At 36.8% G+C, this 23,860-nt stretch overlaps 1 protein-coding gene across 29 annotated transcripts in view; it reads left to right on the top strand.

Moving 5' to 3' along the window:
- Positions 1-23,860, top strand: part of DLG1 (discs large MAGUK scaffold protein 1) — a 170,355-nt gene that overhangs the window by 121,737 nt on the left and 24,758 nt on the right. For all 29 annotated transcript variants that reach the window (XM_074912557.1, XM_074912554.1, XM_074912553.1 and 26 more), the window contains 4 exons: positions 1,181-1,307; positions 3,330-3,486; positions 4,649-4,751; positions 18,082-18,196. In XM_074912557.1, the coding sequence (XP_074768658.1) occupies positions 1,181-1,307; positions 3,330-3,486; positions 4,649-4,751; positions 18,082-18,196 (502 nt within the window). The remainder of the gene's footprint in view (positions 1-1,180; positions 1,308-3,329; positions 3,487-4,648; positions 4,752-18,081; positions 18,197-23,860) is intronic.

Genomic DNA, 23,860 nt, shown 5'->3' with positions numbered 1-23,860 from the left:
TGAACCAAATGTTCTGCCAGTGGTTTAAAAAGAAAAGGACAAAGGAGAATATACAGGTTTCTTCTACAATCTGGCAACTTTAATAACGTTGAATCTGTGAAATGTCCCCACACTCACATGTTTAAGTGTAAAATTTTGAAGCACCTACACCAGAAAAAAGACTTTTCAATTGTAGAATATGCTTTGCAATAGGAGACAGTGGCTTTGACTATGCCTGGTGAATGAACACTTAAAATTGATGGGCCTAACTTGGAAATATAATGCACCCTCTTGATTATTTGTTGGAACAACTCTTCTGTAATTGTAGAATATTTTCCATCATTTGAAGTCATTAAAATGCTAAATTTTTCTAATATGTGTGTTGTGGTTCAGGTAAAACATAGGCACTTCATGCACAGGATGCATGGCCTGTTATGCAAGAGTTTAGACTAAATCCTTTTGATACTCCTTTCTATTTTTAATCAGTCAACTGACCCTTGCAGTATAGTTTAAATAAGCTAGTGCAAAAAATTTATTCCTTTCAGTAAGTTGATGCTGCTTACCTTGAAGAGCAGGAGGTGGAATAATCCTACCTTTGTTTCCTGATATGTGTTGTTGGCTGAGCACATACTAACATCACTACCAGCACTGGTGCTATTAAAGATTCAGTGTATAAGAAAAGTAACATCCCTCCCTGTTCAGACCTATTAATCAGAATGGCCTGGAGTATTCTGGAGATGCTAGGTGCTCCACATCAAAGCACTGAAAGGAAAGAGGTAGGCAGCTTGACAGTTTGGAAGAAGTGTTACATTCAAATGTTGTATATTTCACTGGTGCTCCCAGATTTGAATTTTAAGAAACTGGAATTCTAATTACCTTCAGTCAAGTTAAAGACAACTTTAAAAACAGATAAATCTCCAGACTCATGTCCTCATGGGCTTCAGCTGTCCACAGTGTCTGTTTCTAAAAAGGCTTTTTTGAGACCCAAACTCAAAAATTTGATTACTAATTTAAAGTGTGAGGAGACTGGGGAATCTGTAGATCTGACACAGTATTTTAGAAGTATTGTATTGATTATCATTTGAACCGGTATATTTTGTTTTTTAGAAAAGGTCACTCCTTATAATACTTTGTTTCAGTTCCTCCAGCTCTTTTTCCTTATTGCCTTAATGCTTGCTATTTTTTTTTCTTCTCTTTGAAGCTTATTCTCAGCCAGTGGATAACCATATCAGTCCATCTGCCTACTTGGGACAGTCCCTGCCCCCAGCATCACCAGGGCGATATTCACCAATTCCCAAGGGAATGCTTGGAGATGATGAGATTACCAGGTAATGAATAGTCAAAGCTACATGTCAAATTAGTTAATGAGGGAAGCTCATAAAATGCGTTCATGGGCAAAATACTAGTGAATACTATATTTTATTTCAAGAATAAGTATTGTAAACACTTATTTCAAGAGATAACTTGTAAACACTGTTGTAAGCAGAGTTTTCTCATTTGGTTCCCCTCTTCCCCCATGCCGCCCCCACCCCCCCAAGGGCTTGATTTGATGGATTTGTAAATCCAGAAGGGCTAAAGAGCTCTTAATCCTTTCCCATTAACAGATCATTCATTCCTTCACTGATTCAGTAGATTACATTAATCTTACGTTCATAATCACTGATAAAGGGAAGCTCTTCTAATTTTGTTACCCTTCTGTTCTGCAAATGTAGGGATGTTACACTGTGTTTTCAGTATGTTGTTGCTGAATTGTGTGTCACACCATCATCTGATATGGATAACGTCACTCAGTTTGAGGCAGGGTCTACCTGGGGTTGAAACCTAATGGTATAATAAGTTGAAGAACGAATTTTAGTGTATTGGAAAGTAGGATATGTCTTTGTAGTTATTTTTTACTTCGGATAGGTGGGAATATAAGGCAAAGTGATTCTGTCCTGCTGATAACGTTGCTGAACTTACGGTTTTATAGTGTTTCTTTAAAATAAGCGTAAAAGGAAGTTTTTAGACTTCTTCTGAAACTCAAGAGCTATTCATTGAAGGCTTTAGATGATTTTCTTTAAATTACCTTCCCATCTTCTACTCCCTTCATCCCAAAAAGAGGTTTAAAATTTTTGGTTAATATTTTAAAAGATACTGCATATTTATGTTCTCTAACTGAAGTATTTTTGTTAATGTTCTAGTGCAATCCAGAGCAACAAACATGGGTTTTCACAATGTAATTTATTTGTAATAGAACAGTACTCTGAAAAGAAATGAATATAATAGTTGATGTATAGGATGAAATTTGAGAATTTGATACTAAGTTGATTTAAGAGCTAGTGCAAAAATGGAGTGATTTGTAAAGACTAGACTAGATGATATTTTTTGTTTTGGCAAAATTCAGCTTCTTAGTTTATCCTGTAAATTAATAATTAATGTCTCCAAATACTTAAGAATGTCCATTAATTGTTCTTTAGTGCTCTCTAGTGATTTTTCAAATGCAGTGCACAGTTGCTCTGCTTTATTACAAATATCTGTTTCTGAAATAATCACTTTTCTTGCATTGGGTCAAGTAGCAGTTTAGTATATTTTTGGAAGGAGCTTTTCTGCATTAGAAATTGATTTGCCTTGTCTTAACTTAATCAGTGTTTGTTCTTTCCTTTTCTCATCCAAGTCTGGAGGTGATCCTATAAAAAGAATGCACCAGTTTGGTTTAGATCAAACTTTTTCAATTGCAGTTGCTGCAAATAAATTGCAAATGTGTTTAAGAATGCCCTAAATTCTGATTTTTTTTCAAAAGGGCTTATGCATACTTCTTGAATTGTTCTTTGCTGTATTTATTGCTTGACCAACTGGAGTGAAATTAAAGCAGTAAGGACATATTTTTCATTATTGCTGTTTCCATTAGAATTTGTTCTTTAAATTCCAGAAAGGGAAAACTGTATTTTGTTGTTTGCTATTACCATTAGATAGAATGACTGTGCGCTATATTGAGGCTCTTGAACAATATGGAAGGTGTTAAGTAATGACATTTAGTGCTGAATAGGATTGTAGCATAATAGGAATTTAGGATACATACATACTTCTGGATTTTTCAGTTCACCTAAAAACAGGGAGGGGATTTTGTGTTGTATCTAGAAGCAAAATTGAAAGCATACAAATAACAGAAGATTATTTAAAACTCTTAAGCTCTGGGGGGGAGAACATGTGAGGGGGAGTAAGACACATGACATCGTTGCCTTAAAAAATGTGTGACTTGATATCTAAATTTTCAACACTACTTCTCTGAGAAAATATAGTTTTTCTAATTGTTTATTTTACTTTTATTCACGTCTAGTGACTAAGATTTCTTATTCTTTTCTTCCGTTTAGGGAGCCTAGAAAGGTTGTCCTACATCGAGGATCAACAGGTCTTGGTTTCAACATTGTTGGAGGAGAAGATGGAGAAGGAATTTTCATTTCTTTCATCCTTGCAGGAGGGCCAGCTGACCTGAGTGGAGAGCTTAGGAAAGGAGATCGTATCATTTCTGTAGGATTGCTTGCTTCTTTTATTTAAACAACAAAAGTTTTTCCTTCCCTTGATATTAATGCCAATTGATGATTTATGTGCAAAGGAGAGCTAAATTTGAGACAATGGAACACTTGCCAATATACTTCCAAAGTATCTTTGAGGACTTCACTCTGCCTCAGTTTCTCATTTGTAACCCAATTAAAATAGCACTTTCCTATCTCAGAGATATTCAGTAGCAATATTTGGTGAAGACATTAACTTATCTTAGTCTGATAGCTGAGGGGTATGTGTGTGTTGAAATTGAAAGAATGCAGGTTTCAAAAATATGGCTTCTAATGAGATGGTGACACACTCGGCAGTGTCTAAAATTGGGTGTTTTACTTCCTGGAATAACTACTAAACTTCCTGTTAGTCTTAAATAGATCCATCTCATAACTGTCTAAGGGCTTCTACATTAGTACTGAAGGTCATAAAGATTTTGTGTGTTTCTTTGTAAAATTACTTAATTTATGGGGAATCATTTCTTTGGACAATTACATTATAATTTGGTAGTTATTTAAGAGAATTTTTTTCCTCTTAAATTTTGGCTCTGCTGTTATTAAAATGCTGATACTAAAAAGCATCTTTGTTTTTGTTGAACTATGACAAATGCTTTTGATCTAAAATGTGACACACATTTCTGCTTCAGTTTTTTTCTGACACTATTTTTATACCTGCATCATTGAAAACAAGCCGTGATAGGTGTGGTCTGTCACTGGATGTTAAATGTGATGGTCAGTAGGCACACTTTGGCTAAGGAGATGGCTGAAACCCTGTTTGTAGAAAGGTGAGGTGAACCATCACAGAAAGTAATATTCTCTGTGTCTCCTTAAAAGAAAGAAAAAAGTCTTAAGAAGAAAATGGACCTAGTGAATACAAATTAATGAAATTATATACTATGACAACTAAAATATTTCTTAACAGAGGGGTATACGTGAGAGGGGATTTATTGACTTTGGATTTCAGTAAGGATCAATAATCTTTGTTTGTATTAATTAGCTGGTAGTACTGGAAACCGGGAAGACTCACATGACATGGAAACTAGTTTGTGTCCAGTTAATTTTTTTTTCATGAGTCTGTGTTCTGTGATGATAAACACAAACATTAATTTTGATAAAGAGCTTTTTTGTATTACTCGTAGGTAAATGGAGTAGATCTAAAAGCAGCAACCCATGAACAGGCAGCAGCAGCCCTGAAGAATGCAGGCCAAGCAGTAACTATTGTAGCTCAGTATCGTCCAGAAGGTAAGGGTTGCCTTAAACATTCAAGTTCACTTCTACAATTTGAAACTCAGAGAAGGGTAATCTACAATGTCCTCCCACTTGACCTAACTCTTCTTTTAAGGAGAGGAGAAACAAATAATGCTATAGATGTTGACACATACCTGTTAGCATAACTGCAAGTGACCAGATAGGAATATGTATAAGTGTTGGTGCCACAGCTTGATGTTTCTTGCTCTGATCACGTTCATAATTTTGATTTCTTCAGTGAATGTTAACACTGTCATAACATGAAAATTAAGCTGGTAAATCCAGAATTTAGTAAAAATACCACGTTGTTACTTCTGTATTTCACAGTTCTCTTCACCCTTTAATATATGATGGCTTTATTTTCTTTAATGATAGAAGGATAAAAGACTAATCCCTTCTCTGTTGTGTTGATTTAGATAGCCTGAGGAGACCATCAGGTTTTCATTCTTCTGTTTCATACTGAGCTGGTATTTCTGTTTATCCAACAATTTTGTCTGGTCTGGGTTAGACTGCAGCTGCTGCTGCTAAGCATCCTTGTGTGTTCTACAGAAGCCAAATAATACTACACCACCAAATACACACATTTGTTCTCTTGTATTTCTACAGCACATTTCAAATGTCTTTGTCTATTTGAGACTTTAAAAGTTCAGTAGTCTAAAATTATATGCTTACTGTGAGTTTGTAAACCCATACGTTATTGTTTATATATATAAAATAAGATATTTATTTTTGAGGTCTTATTGTGAACTGTGGTGATCATTGAAAGTCATTGAAACATTAACTTTCACATTCCCCTCTCCTTCCACCCACATCAACGTCATCTATCTCCACTGATCTAGGAACTCTCAGTAATAAGACCAGCTGATTCGTTTGTGACTGGTTCCTGGTCAAATCCCTGCAGCCAGTCCATGTCGTGAATGCCTGTATCTCGAGGGGGAGTTCATCCTGTTCACGTGTTAGATTGCTCTGTTCCAGGATTTGTCTTTTAGCAGTGCTCACTCTCAGACTTCCTTTTAGAAAGAAAAGTAAAGTCAGCATTGGTTCTGGAATACTTGCTTTGGCTTTGTGTTGAAATTGTCAAATATTTCTGTTGATAGACACTTGGCCTATCCTCTGCTTAGCTCTTCAGTGTTGTAACAGGTGGGTCAAATTGTTCCACCTTCCTTGCATAGCGATCCCTCACCTTAGTGAGAAATAGAACTTGTGTTTTTATTTGCCCGTGAGTTGTCATTCTGAGCATCTGGCCACCTTTTTGTTCAAGGAGGTTATTGCTGGTCACTATTTCTACTGCCAGGAAGATATGTTGAGATGTGGCTTCTAGTGGCAGAAGAAATGTTTCTCCAGTAGAATATATCTCAGGACACAAGCAAATTTTTTAATTGCCAAACATGTATCCAGACTTCATGCAAAAGCAGCAGTTTTTCTGTCCTCTCTTTCTGGGATTCAGGCTTTAAAAAGAAAAGAATCCCTTCATACTCGGAAAGTCAGAACTCTCTTCCTTTTAGCATAAGTAAGCATTTTCAATGGTTCCTGCTCATTCTGCATTGGAAATAACATCTTTCCTCATCACCACTTGTTCAAGTAGATAACTTATTTTCTTGAAACGTGTATTGAGGTGCTTGACTGACTGATGGGATTTTGAGTCATTGCACAGAGATTTGCCCAGAGCAATGTACCTTGCCTCTTAGAAATTTTTCAATGACTGTCACTTGTAGACTTCAAACCTAGAGCTGTACTCATTCCTTCATGATTACTGAAGCATTCAGAGCAAGACTGTTTGCAGTTGAGCTGTAATGAAAATGCTGTTCTCAAAGAATTATAGGGCCCATTTGAGAGGATGCATATGGGACATGTGACTTGAACTATCCTAGATTATGGGCAGACATGTGACACATTAATCAAAGAAAGGAATTTTTTTTTTTTGCAAGATGTTTGGTCTGCATGACCGTCTATCTTGCTGAAACAGTGCTTAAAATCTCCATTCAGAGGGAAGATGTTGGATGAATGTTGGGGCTTACTCTACCCTTTTGAAGTATGCCATGAAGGAAAAGTGTAACTAGGAGATTGAAATCATTCATGAATGTCATTCAGAGTCAGAGTATGAATTGACACATGGCCAACCTACCTCAGAGAGCTTTAGTTACTAATATCTGACACCTCTGCTTGCCTTTTTCTTACTCCTCATGAAAAGAGGTTGAATGGAACTCCAGCTGTCAGCTTCTTTCAGGTTTGGTGTGGGAAATAAGTTGGATTAGTAAAGACAATATTTCCTTAAAGGTTACTGTTTGTTTATTATACTAGGAAAGCAGTCTGTTTGAGATTTGATTTTCCAAATAGAAAATATCATCCATATGACTGAGTGTACTTGATAAAAGTGCATATGTTCTTTGATCATCTTCAGATTTCCTAAATTATAGCTGCAGATGGTCTTCTTTTCCCTCACTTGATTCATTTAAGTTGGGAAATTTTATATATCTGTATCTCCACTTTTTGTTTTTGCCATTCAAAAAAAGTTTAAGTATTAAAATGAAGAGTTCATAAAGTTGTTGTTCATCACTGGGGTTTCTCACATGTCTTCATAAAGATGAAGAACATCAGTTACAACTGCTTGTATTGCATATGTATTTTATTTATATTTATCAATCCAGCAGGATTTTATAAAACATGCTGACAACTAGGACAGATCAAGGAGATTTTAGACATCTATCAGGGTTCATTATAACTGAGTAAATAGATTCAGTATGATAGGAGCATTTGGAAGACACTTGGGACCAGCTCATTTCACTCCCTGTAATTGTATATGACAGTTTGTATGTTCATGGATGTCGTCAGGAATTCTAGTTTGTGTTTTTACATCCTACCACATTAGCTCTATCAGAAATTCACCATTTGTATTTCTACTCAGATTTTTGGGAAGAGAGAATTTTTGCAAACAGTTCTCTTGTAGAAAAGTCCAAATAGGCTATAGAAAAAATTATCTTTGAAAAACTCCTGTGATAGAAAGGGTTGAATTTTCCATATCTCTCTCTTCAAATCCATGGTTAATCCAAACACTAGTTCTTGGACTTGTGGTAGGCTAATATGGCTGAGTGATACTGCTTTTATAATATCCATCCTCAAATTGCATAACTGCTGACTTTTTTTCCCTTAAATGTCCCAAAATGTTCCTTGGTTATAGAATCTGGTGAAAACAGATGTAATCTTATTCCTAAAAATATCTGCCTGAGAATTCATTTAGTTTCCAGCAGTGTTCAGTAAATTTGAGGGATGCCTTACAGGAGTTTCCTACGATACTGAATCAGATTTCAGCAACTTATCAGCACTCTTTGGGATAGCTAAAAGCCAAATAGGGAATGTGAAGGTATTCTCCTGTTTACAGAGGTGACTTGTGCATCAGGCATCACGTCTGTAGTACTACAACTGTAGTCAATTGACTTATGCTTTCTTTTTGTAGATTCTGTGCTTTATCTTGCAGCTTACCTAGGAGCTACTTCTCTAAACTGTTGAGTCCTGTATTGGGTTGTACTTGTACATACTTTTGTGGTATGTACACACGCATGTGTGTGTATACAAAATCTCCCTAGCTGCAGAGATCACTGGGTTCGAACCTGCTGGGGCTGGATGCTGTAGAAGAGGTGTCCATGGTAGAAGAAGAGCAGAAGTTTGGGAAATGGCAATTATCTTGTAGAAGTGTGGTGAGGAAGTCAGGATGTCATTCTTGGTTTTCTCTTCATTTGGAAGCTTTTCCTTATTCCCCCATTTGTAGTACAAAGTTCTATCTCCTTTCAAGACATCATTCATCAATCCCTAAAAAGGGCTTTTGCTTTACCATGAGGTTTGCTGGAAACAATGACCTGCATCAGTTTCAAAGAAAGTGATGTTTCTCCAGTACACAAAAGCATTTTGATAAGCCATTTTAATTAGTAGAGGTTTGTGGTGGTTTGACCTTGGCTAAATGCCAGGTACCCACCAAGTCGCTCTGTCACTTCCCCTTGTTTTCTCAACAGGGCAAAGAGGGGAAAGAAAATAAGGTAGACCAACCCTTGTGGGTAAAACAAAAGCAGTTTTTAATATAAGCAAAGCAAAGGTCTGCACACGGGAGCAAAAAACCCCCAACAAAACAAAAACCAGGTTTATTCTCTACTTCCCATGAAGAGGCGCTGTCAGGCCTTCTCAGGAGCAGGGCGCCAATACAATACGTGGAGTGGTTGCCTTGGAGGACCAAGAGTGACCCCACCCCCTTCCTCCTTTCTCCTAGCTTTATACTGAGCAGACGTCACATGGTCTGGAATATCCCTTTGGTCAGTTCGGGTCAGCTGTCCTGGCTGTGTCCCCTCCCAAGATCTTGCCCACCCTGTCCCACTGTGGGGGGGGAAATGTCAGAAAGAGCCTTGGTGCTGTGTAAGCACTGCTCAGCAGTAGCCACAACACCAGGGTGCTATCAACACCTGCCAGCTCCCAACATAAACCACAGCACCGTGAGGGCTGATTGGGGAAAACCAATTCCAGCTCAGCCAGACCCAGTACAAGGTTCACAGAATCATCTAGGTTGGAAAGGACCCTGGAGATCATCTAGTCCAACCATTCGCCTAGCACAGTTCCCACCTACAGCATATCCTTAAGCTCTAAATCGACCCGACTCTTAAACACCTCCAGGGATGGAGCCTGGGCAGCCCATTCCAACGCCTAACAACCCGTTCTGGAAATAAATACTTCCTAATAACTAGTCTAAACCTTCCCTGGCGCAACTTGAGGCCATTCCCTCTTGTCCTGTTGCTTTCTACTAGGCTAAAGAGACTCATCCCCAGCTCTCTGCAGCCTCCTTTCAGGTAGCTGTAGAGGGTGATGAGGTCTCCCCTCAGCCTCCTCTTCTCCAGACTAAACAACCCCAGTTCCCTCAGCCGCTCTTCACAGGACATGTGTTCCAGACCCTTGACCAGCTTTGTAGCCCTTCTCTGGACATGTTCGAGTAACTCTATGTCCTTTTTGCAGGGAGGGGCCCAAAACTGAACACAGGAATCAAGGTGCAGCCTCACCAGTGCCGAGTACAGGGGCAAGATCCCTTCCCTGTCCCTGCTGGCCACGCTATTGCTGACACAAGCCAGGATGCCATTGGCCTTCTTGGCCACCTGGGCACACTGCTGGCTCCTGTTCAGCCGGCTGTCAATCAACACCCCCAGGTCCCTCTCTGACTGGCAGCTCTCCAGCCACTCCTCCCCAAGCCTGTAGCGCTGCTGGGGGTTGTTGTGGCCCAAGGGCAGCCCCCGGCATTTGGCCTTACTGAAACTCCTCTATTTGGCCTCAGCCCATGGCTCCAGCCTGTCCAGGTCTCTCTGCAGAGCCTCCCTACCCTTGAGCAGATAATTCCTGAGCCGTTTCATTTTTCTGTTGCTCCCTGGCTCTGCAGAGACACTGCAGTGCTACACGTCCATCTCCCTTCTTTGGGTTTTCTACAGATGTAGGGTGCCATGGAAGAGTTGTGATATTTTAGTGAAAGAATGAGAGGAAGCTCTAGGCAATTCAGATAGACGAGTATCTCCTGGAGGTGGGGATTCAGAGATGGTCAGAATTACGATCGTGCTATGTAGCTGGGATACAGGAATGTGAGAGTGTCAGTTCTTGAGACTGTTCATTCAAATTAAAAGGTCATTTGAAGCATTCTTAGGTGTTTTGAGTATGACATAATGTTACCACAAAATTCAGAATTTCTGGAAGGTTAGATTTTGTCGTTCTGAAAAGGTATGAGGTGCCAGTAGGCTACCTTAACTGTATTATAGCTTGAGTGCATTTAAGTGTTTAAAAATAAGAAAAGTACCCAAAGAAATACATTATAAGTATGAAAATATATTTGGTTGAAATTGGATAGAATATAATTTTGTGGAGTAAACATTGTTTTTTTGTAGTTACATTCTACTAGATCAGAAGTGGGCAATTAAGTATATCTGTAAAGTTAACTGCAATTAGATATAAATTAACTGTAAAGCCTGCTCTTGGAGGGTCTTGAAAAAAAAAGCTGGCAAAGTGTACTGGCATCAGGAGTCATTCATTAGTCATCTGACCCTTTCCCCAACAGAGGAGCAAAATTCAGATAACCGTGTCATGACAGAAAAGTGTGGCAGCACTTTGTTTCCCAAGGGTCCACCTGAAAAAATAAAATTGTAATTCTAACTAGTATAGCAGTCTTTTTTTTTTTTTTTTTCAGGCGACTTATCAGCTGCCTATTATTTAGAATTTAGTATCTACATTGGTCTTCTCTTTGTAATTCAGTGGCTTGAATCCATCTCTATATATCCACTTTTCTGAAAGAGTAGTAAGATGTAAGTGACCATGTTCTTGGGGGATTGGATGGATCAGTGTAAGAGTAGGAGAAGGTGAAGCCAAAACTTCAAGAGAAGACTTTAAGGTATTTTTTGTAAAATCGCTTCTTTGGAACTTATATTGTTCATATAGGTAGGTAACACACGTTTTTCTTTGAGGTTATTAAAAAAAAATAAATGATTCTTCGTTGCAAAATGTATTCAGGATTCAGAGTTCGATCAAAACTCCTCATACTTGGTTAGCCAGATTTTTAGGTGGATTTTCATGTGTGGTTTTTTTTTTTTTATTTTAAAGCAACATATGCACCTACTGAAAATAAGATCCAAGTATGACAACTTTGTATTTTTTATTCTCTCTTGTCTTTAAAAAAATGAGTCAAAAGGAAAAAAAAAAAAAACAAAAAACAAACAAACAAAAAAATACTTTGTTAGAGCTTATCTTTCAATGGCCAGTATTTGGCCAATTTTTCTGTTTGTGACCATTTCTGTACTGTTTTCTAGTGGAATTTAAAACAAAATAACTAAGGTCTGGGAAATGGAAGCACTTTCATCTTTATAAACTAAGATTATTTTTTGAGCATTTGTCTTTAAATATATTATAAAACTTCTGTTTGTAACAAAGTCCATCTGGAGTTGCAGAAAGCCAGTAATGCTTTTGCAAAATTCAGTTTTCAGTATTTGTTCTGTATCAAGAGGATGTTTCCCTTGCTTTCTAGCTGAAAACATGGATTCTCTTAACCAAAGGTGGTTTAAAAGATCATTTCATAAATGGTCTTTTAAATACAGCCCAATTTAATAAAATTAAAAAATCTTTAAAAATAATTTTTAAAAAGTTTACCCTGTTTTGATTATGTGGTGTCTAGTCTTCTAAACTTTTGTTCCTGCTTGTTTTGTACCTGGTTCTACTCATTTGCAGGTAATCCACATTAGTCAATTAAAGTACCTTTAAAATAGGTCCCGTTAAGATTAGAAGAAGGGTTCTGCCCTGATAGACACTATAAGGCTGCTTATGCATGTTTTAAACATTTAAAACCTCATTCCTGCTCTTTAATATAGTAAATAAAACTATGTTGTCTTTAAGGGCAGTTCAGCCTTTTACAGGTTGTGAATGTGTGGTAAACCTTCCACAACATTTTTGGTGAAATGACTTCAGCAGTGACTGGACCTAGTCTCTTTCTGAGATTTGCAGATTCTGCAGGAGGTGTTCTTAACTAAATACAAATGCAACTTTTCTTGTCTGTTTTGAAATTTCGTGGCCTAGTTTTTCAAGTGATTAATGAGGTACAAGGTCATTACACGTTAAGAATGCGTGAAAGCCACCAATAGCATGTGAAATGCATTGTGTATTATCTCTTCAAAAATTATTTATGATGTTTTTATTGTGGTCCATACATTTTAATAGGTAAGCTCTTTACTAGTGTTTTGAGTGGTTGTACTAAACATGCTGTACTCCGCAACCTCCTCTATCAACTGAAATTTATACTACAGTCTGTAACAAGAAAAGATGTGCAAAACATGAATGGTACCTATGAATTTATCAAATACCAGTATAGATAATCAAGGGATGGTAGTAGTATGTGACTAGAAGTCATAAATACAACTTCAGTCATCTACGTGCTGTGGCAGTCCTGCCTCACAACCTTAGAATTGAAAACAAATGGAAGGTCAATACAAGATCAGCGTGATGGTGGCCATCCTAATTTAACTACCAGGCTCTGTTTCACAGTTTGTTTGAAGGTACCATGAAAAGGAAAAGCAAGTATTCTGAGGGTGGAGGAAAGAATATAAATCAGTGGTTATATAAAACTGTCAGCGCAAGAGTCCTGCTTTGACACATCCAATAGGTCCTGCTAAAGGAGGGCTTTCCACAGACAGATGGGAAGAGGGAAGCAAGGGGCATACTTTTTTTAATCAAAGTGAACTTTTTCAGCTCTTCGTGGGTTCAGTATATGTAAGAATCTTTGCTGCTCAGTGCTGTGCTGCCATCTGTTCCCTGTACATGCATCTATGCTTCTATGAGTTTCTTTTCCTTCTGTGCTGTTTGCTGAATTTTCCATCCCTTGTCATAGTCCTATGTTCTTTTTCCCCATTTGCTAGAACATGTGTTCTAGACCAAATTATTTTTCACTGTGGCCTTTCTTCTCTTCCCCTGCCTTTTCACCTTGTATGTGTGTATCACTGTCCTCTAGTTGCCCACCAGATAGGCAGTCCAGGCACTGCTCAGACCCTTTCTCTGAAGCTTTGATTTCTGTTAATGTAAATGTTGACAGTGTTGACATACTACCTTTTTCTAGGCAAAATCACTTTAAGAGCTTGAGAGCAAAGGAATCTTCCAGGATATCCTAATCTTACCCCCCCCCCCCCCCCCCCTTTTTGTCTGTTGCCGTGCAATACATGGAGACACGAAATAGAGCAGATTTATTCTAGTTTTGCACCATCTGCTTATCCAGTATAATTTTAAAGTTTAAACTTGAGCCCAGATGTATCCATCCAATGTTCTTAACAACTAACTATGTGTAAACCTGAGTAGGCTTTGAGGGTTTTTTTTTTTTTTTGGTGATGGTGGGGTACGGTTGGATAAATGCCATGAACTGAAGCAGCAGATGCTGGCACTTCCTTAAGCTCTGTGTTATAATAGCAGGTACTACTCTCTCCCTGCCCCTAAACTTATTAGAAACTTTGAGAAAATTCTAGCCAAGAACTGATACTGTTATGTTCTCATTTTATTGCATTTCATGTTAGTCTTGCTGCCTGTTACCCTTCATTTGATGTATAGCATCAGCAGCTTTCCTAAAATTCAGGACATTTAGAAGAGATACTGAGTTAAGTCCCATTCACTGCTGTTGCATATATATCAAGTTTCAAATCCTGGTCAGATTCTTATGTGAAAGGATTGAAGGTTTGGATTCTGTGGTTTTGTTTTGTAATTTCATTGGGGGTGTGTGTCTGTGTTTCTTCTGCCACCATAGTTCTAATTACAGTACTATTTCAGAATCTCAGTGTTTTGGTGGCTGTGGAAATTGGAAGCATATTTGTAGATGGAGTTTGTGTGACCAGCCTACTCCGTTCGGGTTAAAGTCAGTTTTGCTTTTTCATTTAATGCCCTTTCTGTTTGGTTACTCTGATTACATTAGACCAATCATATTCCTTCTCAGCCAACCTCTTCATTTCCTCTTAACCAAGAAAGCAGAGTGTCTTTCTGATCATGTTCACTGTGCCTGTTGCAGCTCCAAATTTCTGGAATGTTGAAGTGGCAAAATAAAACTTTTAAGGAAAGTTTTTGTATTTATATGTGCATTGTATGAGCTGGTCACACTTAGCCATGTGGAATTTTATAGTGCTGTTCACTGTGATTTAGGGGGAAAAATATAATCCATTTTGTCATAAATTATAGATCTAATATTGGATATACCCCATAATAAAGAAAAGAATTGTAAAGGAAACAGTTCTCTAGCATTTGGGAGAATCTAGTGATGATAAGCTGAATGATACAGGTAATTTAAACATACAGTGAAATTCTGTAAATATTGAAAATACTTGAAGGGAAGGTATTCTCTGCTTGCCTAGTTCTCATCCCGAAATACTTGCTTTCGTGTCAGTGAGAGAGACAAACATTAAACAAAGATTGTGCTTTTGGTTTTATCTGGTACTTCTGCTTTTATGTTATTTTAGCTAAGGGGTTTCTTACAAAGTCATCTCTGCCTGGTACACCCATTACATGAAGTTTTTCATTAGTGTAAATTCAATGCTATTTCTCTGTAATTTCTTTGCTGCTTTTTGGTGGTTTTTTTTTTGTTGGTTGTGGGTTTGTTTTTGTGTTTTTTTTTTTTTGTTTTTTTTTTTTTTTTTTTGGGGGGGGGGGGGTTTGTGTTTTTTTTTTGGTGTTTTTTTTCCCCTGCAGTTAATAGTAAGGTATTACTACAGGGATTGATTAAAAACTTAGAGGTGTGTATGTAGTTTTTTTGGTGCTTCTGTAATCAAATAAAATTGCATTTTGTATGGATTGCATTTGATACATATGCATCTCAAATATGAGTCTCCAGTACTGCTACCAGCTGTTGGCTATGGTGTTCCCCTCTTGTAGGGCACGTAAGATGGAGGAACTGTGGACAGTCTTCTGACTGCTATCCTGCAATTACTTTTCTACATTTCATAAACTACCAGATGGCATCAGTGTTCTTCAGTTTAATAAGAGATTGAAGGTGCTAAAGACAGTTGATATCCAGCTCTTCATAATGACAGAGATAGAAGTATAACCTCTCCTGGACAGATTAGCAGCACTTACACTTTGCTTTATAATGCTGAAGTTGAATGAAGCCAAGTTAGTCAAACAGGGTATAGGTGCTGATCCTTTGGGTACCAAATAGATACTGCTTTTCTGATGCTATCAAGAGTCCTGCTGTTGTCTTATTTTCTGTCACCAACATTAGTTTCAGTACCACTGTATCAAATACCAGGCTTTCTTTTTTAAAAACCAAAATGCTATCTACTTTTCAGCTCCAAATCCAAATCAAGATTATGAGATTTCTATCCATCCTGTTCCTTCCAGAACCTTCTGTAAGAGAATATAACTCAAATTTTTAACTTGCTTTACATCAACGGAGTTCACCAGATTCCATCTGCCCAGAGTGTTCAAGTTTTTCCGAAATAGGACGTCTCTTGGCACCCCTTCATTTTGAACATAGAGCCTTCTCAATCCCAGCCCATTAGTTTCCTTTCTTGCTTTATTGGAATGGCAGAGCCTCTATGTAGAAATTATCCTTAATCTCCTTCTTACTCCTACAGATGTCCTTGTCACTTATTCAGCACTTCCTGGGAGTTCTGATTGGAAAAATTGAATTACCCCAGGAAACTGCAAGACCAGCAACATGAAGATGATATATAGGATAGAGTTAAGCAATAGTAAGGAATAGCTTTCCCTGATAACTCTCTTACATACTACATGCTACATAGGAGGAAGGCTGATTCTTGCAACAGATGACACATGATATTTTCTTAACAGAAAATTGTAGACTTTTCCAGTAGCTATTGCAAAGAAGTGTGGATATTTTCAGTACTGGATGGGCTGTGACACAAGATTATCTGGTCTTTTCCATGCTTACTTTCCTTTCACACAGGGGGCATAAAAAAATCTCTTATTTTTTTCAGAAATCAAAGCTACCATTCTGATAGAATGTTTGAAGTTTAGAGCTTTAATCTTCCCAAACACCCAAGAGACAGATGAGAGGTATAAATGAGTAAAATGAGGTGACTCACCCAAGGCCATGCAGTGCAGCAGTAGCACATGAGGAGACAGTCCTCTCTCTGCATCTGGGTCCTTCCCCTAAGGGATATTGCTTTCTAAAGAACACAGTTTTATCACATTCCTTTAAGGTTACCATCCTGTCACCTTAAATTCTTTTGCTATTAGTATTGGTAGTGGTGGAAATAATGTTTTTATATCTCTTGTCAAACAACCTCATCAGCCTGATTTAGTGCTTTATTTGTGGACTTTATTTATAAAAAAGGCACTTGAAGCTGTTTTAAAAATTAAGATACTACCTTAAAAACTATTAGCTTGTGGTTTTGAAGGACAAAAGCCAGGGTTATTTAAGAGACTGTTTATATTATCATAAATGGGATAGGGTTAATTATAATTACTATTGCTAGAGCATCAGATTTATAGTAACCTTGATGAACGAAGTGATATACCAGGAACTGGTTCACAGAATGTTCTTCTGTAACGTAGCATTTTCTTCTCTGGTTAGTCTGTGAGCCTCGGTGCTCACCGTCTGATGAGTGTGTGGGGAGAAAGTGCTACAGGCTGTAATATGATAAATCATTCATAGTATTTAGATGACTGTTGAAGGAACCTTAGTTTAGAGATGTTCTCAAGATTTTTGCATTTTAGAGCCCTCTCTATCACTCTCGCATTTCCTGGGTGAATTTGATGCCCGCAGGGAATAAGGGTGCAACTAGGAAGAGCAGCAACACATTACCCAGTTCAGCAGCTGCTTGCACACACCCTGGCTCTCCCAGTGTTAACTTGTTATAGTCTGGCATCATGTGGTCTCCTGGCGAAGGTGGTGGCTGCAGAACGTTTCCTTTAACTAGGGAAGTTTTTTACAAGTGGATCTGTTGATCTTGAAATCCAAACTATTCAACTGAAAGAAAAACTTACTTGCTTTGAGTTTATATATTATTCTGACAGCATGTAAGTACCCTGCTTCAGGAAATGTTTGTCCAGAAGAAGCTATTACTGTTTTACTTTCTGCCTCTGTAGCTAAAATCAAATGCATTTAGCTTAGTTTTATTAGTACACAGTGATGCTTAAGAACACAATCCGTTTTCCCAGGATTAAAATTGTACAGAATTCGTAGAGGTAGTTTGACTCTCTTATGCCGTTTACAAGTGGATCGAGATTCATGCCAGAATTCTGGATTTTTTTTTTTTTTTCCTTTCCTCAGCTTCTATGGGAACACTTGTCTTATTCAGAAGATGTTTTGCATATTTCCCACCTTGTAGTGCTAAATTCTTTATCTAGTTCAAGACCAGTAGTTTAAAAGTACAGATACTTTTCATTCCCATTTCTTAACATTTAAAATTTTAAAGTATTTCACGTGCATGTTCTGAAGGGTTTTTTTGTCATAGGTTAAAATTTATCTCTATCAGTCTCTTTATTACTAGAAAAATAATACTTATTAATAAAAATGTTTCTGTTACTTAGAAAAAAATAGTTACTGTGAACTATAAATTAAAACCCATTAAATTTTTAAGAATAACTTGTTTATTTGTTTTGTCTAATCAGTTATTTCAGATTATATTTATCAATATTCACTGAAATAAAAAGTTTATTGTAGCTTTTAATTACAGAATACAGGGCTTAATAAAAATGTTGGGGGTTGTGAGAGTTCTTTTCTTGTATTGAAATATTTGTAACATGCTTGCTCTCTGATATTTTTAGCATTTTTGTAATTTAATTGTGAAAGTTCAGGGGAAATGAATTGCAATGCCTCCCTTTCTTACAGAATACAGTCGTTTTGAAGCTAAAATACATGATTTACGGGAACAGATGATGAACAGTAGCATTAGTTCAGGATCAGGATCTTTGCGAACCAGCCAGAAGAGATCCCTATATGTCAGGTAATCATCTTTTTCACAGTATTTCTACTGTGTTTTTCTGCTTTTTTATATACTCAATATTTCAGTATTTTCTTTTTTTTGTAATGATTTACTCATTATTAAACTTAACAAATTGATATTTTTATGCAAAGTATATTAAAAATAAAGCTTAATTTTGATTGATTAATTTAATAGAGCTGAAAAAGAAGAACCCTGTGTGAACTTTGGTTCTATTACTTGCTTTTTGTCCTGCCTCTGAGAGATGATAATGCTTCAGCAAAAACATATATTTATTTTTTAAGTCAGTGTATATGAAGTCTTAACAGCTTGCTTAATTCAGTTTGTGTTTCTCTGACCGTAGTCTTCATATTTTCCCTCGTTCAGTTCTTGACTTCAAATTTATAGTCTCCCTTAAGCTTTGACAGATTTCCATCTTACTTCCTTCAGGTTACTTGAGCTGTATTCTCAGCTTATATTAAGAAATCTTATTTCTAGATCCAATAGCATTTGCTATAGAATAATTTCCATGGTAACCAAGAGAGCAAATGCATCAATGCAAATGAACTGAACAGTCTTCATTAATTTATTCACATAGAATTAAACATCAAGGAGGCTAAAAGGAAGTGGAAATATAAAAGAGCATGAAGCATTTAAGCAAAAATAGGTAGTTTCACTGGGAAATTGTGGCAAGGTGCAGCTCATTAATGTGCCAGCTAACTCCCAACATCAGTTATCATATACTGATAAAGCATAATGTTTCAAGAATGGAATGTGAGTAAAAGGATTCCATTTAAAAAATGATTTTGAGTTCTCTGAACCAGTTCATCTCTGGACTGAATAAGGGTCAGCAGTAGCCTCTTGGCAGGGGCCAGAACATCTTAGTAGGGCAGGAAAGACTTCAATAGTGCTGGTGCTTGGGTTAAACTTGATTTAAAATGTTGTGGGACCTCACTGGCATACCTGCTAAAGCCTAGGCTTGGGTGCTATTGATTTTCTCATCCAGAGCAGATACTGTGATGTTGATGGTGCTCTGTCTGTTCAGCTACAGGAAAGGAAGCAAGTCTTGCACAAGGCAGTTACCTGAGTAATTGCATGTATGCTCAGAAAAGTCTCTCTCTACTTTGCAACCTATTTCTGAAGACTTAAATGTAGCAAATTACTCATACAGGGCTTCTGTTAGGTTGACTATAACATGTAGCCCTTATGTTTTGACCAGTTATTTTAGTAGCTTTATCTGAATTCTGGTTTTGCAGAGCTGATCTTGTTCTTTTTTTCTGTACTTTGTCTGCTTTAAATATTTTTTGGGGTCAAAATTTAAATCTCTAAGGATAAATGCCTAAGGGTAAGTACTTGATATCAGTTATCCATGTCTTGGAATTTCCACAGGTAGGTGTACATATGGGTATTGTGGCGACATCTTCCTCTCCATAATCCCAAAACTTATTGCTTTAGTTGTCATCATACAACTAAGCCTAAACAATTCTAAATGCTTTTAGTTTGCTTGGCTAGCTGTACTCTGATTAGGTTCTAAACCACTTATGCTCATGTTCACACATTGGTCTGGTATTTTAAGCTGCTGACAAGCATTTTGTGTTTATGTAGCTTTTATTCCACTGTTGGAAGTTGTTATCTGCAAAGGACTAAGGGTGAGCTTTTGACTTTGCCGGCTGCTGCAGAAAATGCAGCCTTCTCTTGTTGGCGGAAGCCTTGTGGAGACTTTCCAAGAAAGGTTTTGAGACTAGGTAATCAGCTTTGTTAAAAGTCATAACAAAAATCTAAAATGCAAAAATTCCTCAGGAGAAGTACTTTTCCGCCCACATCTCTTAACAGAGGGTGCTGCTAGGGCTTTTGAGATCTGCTCTTGTCATCACACCAAAAGATGCCAAAAGACCGGTAGGCAACTTAGTATACACAGGATGGGTTCACATCTGTTCTGTCTGGTTTCTGATGTAATTTTGACCTCACTGAAGTAAGTTTTATGGAACTTTTCGCATCTTGCTAGATACTGACAGAATGTGTTAGTTATCCGGCTTATTCCTTATTATAAGTCACTCTAGCATGATCATTCTCTACTTTTAATCGTACCAATTCAAAGCTAATTTTAGTAACTGAAGCTCTCTTTTTTGTGTAATGTTTGATTTTGGATATGCCATAAAGGACTCTAGTTACATAACGTAATGCTGAATCGAATGGTAAATCTAACAGTAAAATGTTTATAGGCATTCAACCATAATTGTAGAAAGCCTATCAAATAAAAATACTCTAAAAATAATAATCTCTGGTGATTTCTCAAAATCATGGTAACAAAATAGCAGATTAAAAGAGATACAGCATTGTGTTCCCATAACTGAAGTTTGATATCTTTATGAATAGTCTGCCTGTAAACAGCATTTTGGGCATGTTATGTAATATTAAGGAAAAGACAATTGTGTGCCTCAAAATACAGGGTGAAGTAAAATGGCAGATTTTTCTTCTTAATTGTATGTATATCAATATATGATGAATAGAAATATAGCAGTCCTTGTAGGGCAATACAAATACAGCAGTTCAGAAGCAGCTAATTCTTTGTTTGAACATCTAATTCTCTCTCTCTCTCTCTCTCCTCCCTACTAATTAGGATGTACTGATTTAACGGACTTCTCTTATTTTTGCCTTATATTTCTTTTGTTCATTATTCTAAGAGGAGAGAGGTTCTCTCATACAGTGTTTTTGTTTTTACATCCGAGCTTTATCTATATCTGTATGCTCTTCTCCTTCATCTGTAGATTCAAAAACCACATGTGAATAGGTGAGATGCCTTCATGGTATCAAGTTTCTATGATACTTTGTTGAGAGTGAGTAGATTTTGTTCCGTTTTATCTCATCTTGTATGCCGTCTCAGTCTGTGCAATATGCATAGAATTCAAAAATGAAAATTACTTCTACCTCTGTGCATTTTTCTGACAGCACGATACATTTCAAATTCAAACAATGGTGCTGATTTCTGCTTGAATCAGAGCAGAAAATGATTGCATATCCAAGTGGAAGAAACTTTACAGTTTTGAAATCATTAGGAAGTTTTAACTAAATCCACTCAAAAATAAGATCTGGCATTAGCACTAGGCCTGAAAAGTGTACGTGCCTGCAGGATTTTAATTTGGCATCCCTATGTTATTCTAGTTTGAAACATCTAGTTTCAAACAGCTTTCCCAAAAACTGAGGGAGAGAAAGAGAAGCTCCTTTATGAGCTACCTTCATTCATTCTGAAGTGGTAAGATTAATTCATATTTCATGAAATAAGACATGGAGATGCTTTTGCTGCAGGAATTCCTTGTTGCTTTGTTCAGCAAGAGTACCCTAAAAGAAGAAATGCTTCAGTAAAACTTGATAAGCAGCCTATGATATTGCAAATATTGAGTGTGGCCAGGTAAAAAGACATTCTGCAAAATTTGGCACTGTTGACTGTACAGCAATTAAATTCTTGGCTTTGAAGCATGAACACTCATGAGACATGTGACTTAACTTCAGTCTGTGTAGAGTTGTAAAAGAAGGAACCCAGTTACCTTTTTTAGTGCTGTTTAGTTGCTGAGTAATACAAGGTAAAATGAAAGGGAGGACTTGGTGATTTCTCTGTAAAATACAAGTCTCCATAGAGGGAGTTAATAAAAGAGATTTTTTTATGCACCAGTCTGTAGATAAATATGTCATCTTGGCTGTGAAATGAGTTCTTGTTTGATGACTTGCCAGGCATACAGGAAAAGTCATGTTAATCACTTGGAATCGCAAGAGCTTTTCGTTAGTTCTGTTTGCTTTTTGGCTCATTTGATCATTACCCGTTCCTGGTGTTCCTATAAATTTTAGCAGCATAGTTTTGTCACTACTGTGTGATGCCCTAATTAATTTTATTATAAAAGTGTCTCTATCAGCTTTGATTTTTTTCCCAATAAAATTATTTTTCTTGAAGTGACTTCAACAGAAGAAAAGTATTTGATGAAACTGCTTTTCATTGTGCGAAGCCTATTCTGTGTAACCATTTATCTAGTTGGAAGAGCACATGTCGATAATATATGTTTTTATCCATTTGCGCTTCCATTTCACTCTTGTGTTGTCTGCATGAGAACAAATATACATGTGTTAATGCTGTTAGGCCCAGCTCACTACTCATGTAAGTTTATATTGAAACTAAAACTTAGAAGTTAAAAGTAGTGCTGGTAGAAATCATTGCTTGCATGCTAACAAGAATTCTCAGAAAATACATTTCATTATGCATTTAATTAATTCAGTGAAAATGTATACAACTTGAAACTGCATTGAAAGTGCATAATGGATTATGTGCAGTTTATTTTGAGATATGGAATATTTATCCAGAGTGCTTTGTGAACAAAAATGTGCAGAATAAATATGGAGTAATAAATACTAGGTGTGTATGTTTCTTACCTTCACTATTTGGGTTATTTCAAAGAAAATAAGAATTCTGATCTTTTTAAAAGAATCAGTATTATGAAGTATATTATGGAATTAAATTGAAAGATGTTATAATGGGGGTTGCACTACTGCAGGAAGGTGGTATTTCAACCTTCAAGCTCTTTCAAAATTGAAAGTAAAAATTTTATTATAAACAACAAATTAAAAGCATTGCATAGTTAAATATAGACTTTTTTTATCATGAGAGTAAATATTTCTTAGCCATTTTAAAATTTGTGTCTTGTTCTAGACATTTTAGCAAATATTTATTAAAACCTTTAGCCCTCTATGAAAAGTTTTTGATGCTTTGTATGGCCCAAGAAAGGCATGGTGTCTCAACTCATTTTTCAGTAGACCTTACGTTGAAGATTAATTGATCTGACAGAAAATTTTTGTATTTTTTTCCATGTAAGCAGTTTGTCATTGGTTACAAACAAATAAGATGCAGCTCAAACCAGAAGTAATACACTCAGTGCTTTAGAAAGGCAAAATTAACAAAGCTATAATACATTTTGGAGCAGTTATGACTTAGAGGTGCTTACATGGGTCAAAAACATTTTGAAACATTAAAAATCTAGCAGAAAAAGGTTACGTAAGGCTATTGTTTGGGATGAGTAAATGAACTCAATTTGGACAAGGAAAAGCACACCATTTTAAATCATCACATTGTAATTGATGCTACTTTGTGATGGACAGTATCAAGCCTCTAAATCAGGATAGGGTATCGTTTAGAATGTACATCACTGACAAATGTATGAGCTTGCAGATGAAATAAAGTTGAGAATTTTTTAGCCTGTGTAATACAGGCACATCTCACTTCACATTGGTGAGGTTCATACACCTTTTTCAAATGTAAAATAAGAGTCCTTTAGAAGGCATAATCTTAGGAGTATCTCTTAAAATTTGGTAAGAGGCTTCAGTCATCATTCATTTCCACATCCTCACTAAACCTTTGTTTATGCTGGGTGAAACATACTGCAGGTCTCATAAGTTCCTCAGGGAACCGATCCAGATATAAAATGATCCAACAGGGAGAAAATAAATTAATTTTAACCCAGATCAGCTCTGCAGAATGGTGCACCATGTGCCTTTTCAGACAACTGTGCTTTCATAAGCAATAAAGGGGAAAGGAGTCAGTACAAAGCAGGCGTGAATGTGGGTGTGCATAATAGTGGGCTTGCATAAACTGACCTTGCTGACCAAGGGAATGTTAATAAAACTATAGCCAGCACTGAAGCTGAT

Source organism: Athene noctua, chromosome 8 (assembly GCF_965140245.1).
Source record: "Athene noctua chromosome 8, bAthNoc1.hap1.1, whole genome shotgun sequence".
In the NCBI taxonomy this organism is placed as follows: domain Eukaryota; kingdom Metazoa; phylum Chordata; class Aves; order Strigiformes; family Strigidae; genus Athene; species Athene noctua.
The sequence above is the reverse complement of the archived record's forward strand: the minus strand, read 5'-3'. Positions and strand labels throughout refer to the sequence as shown.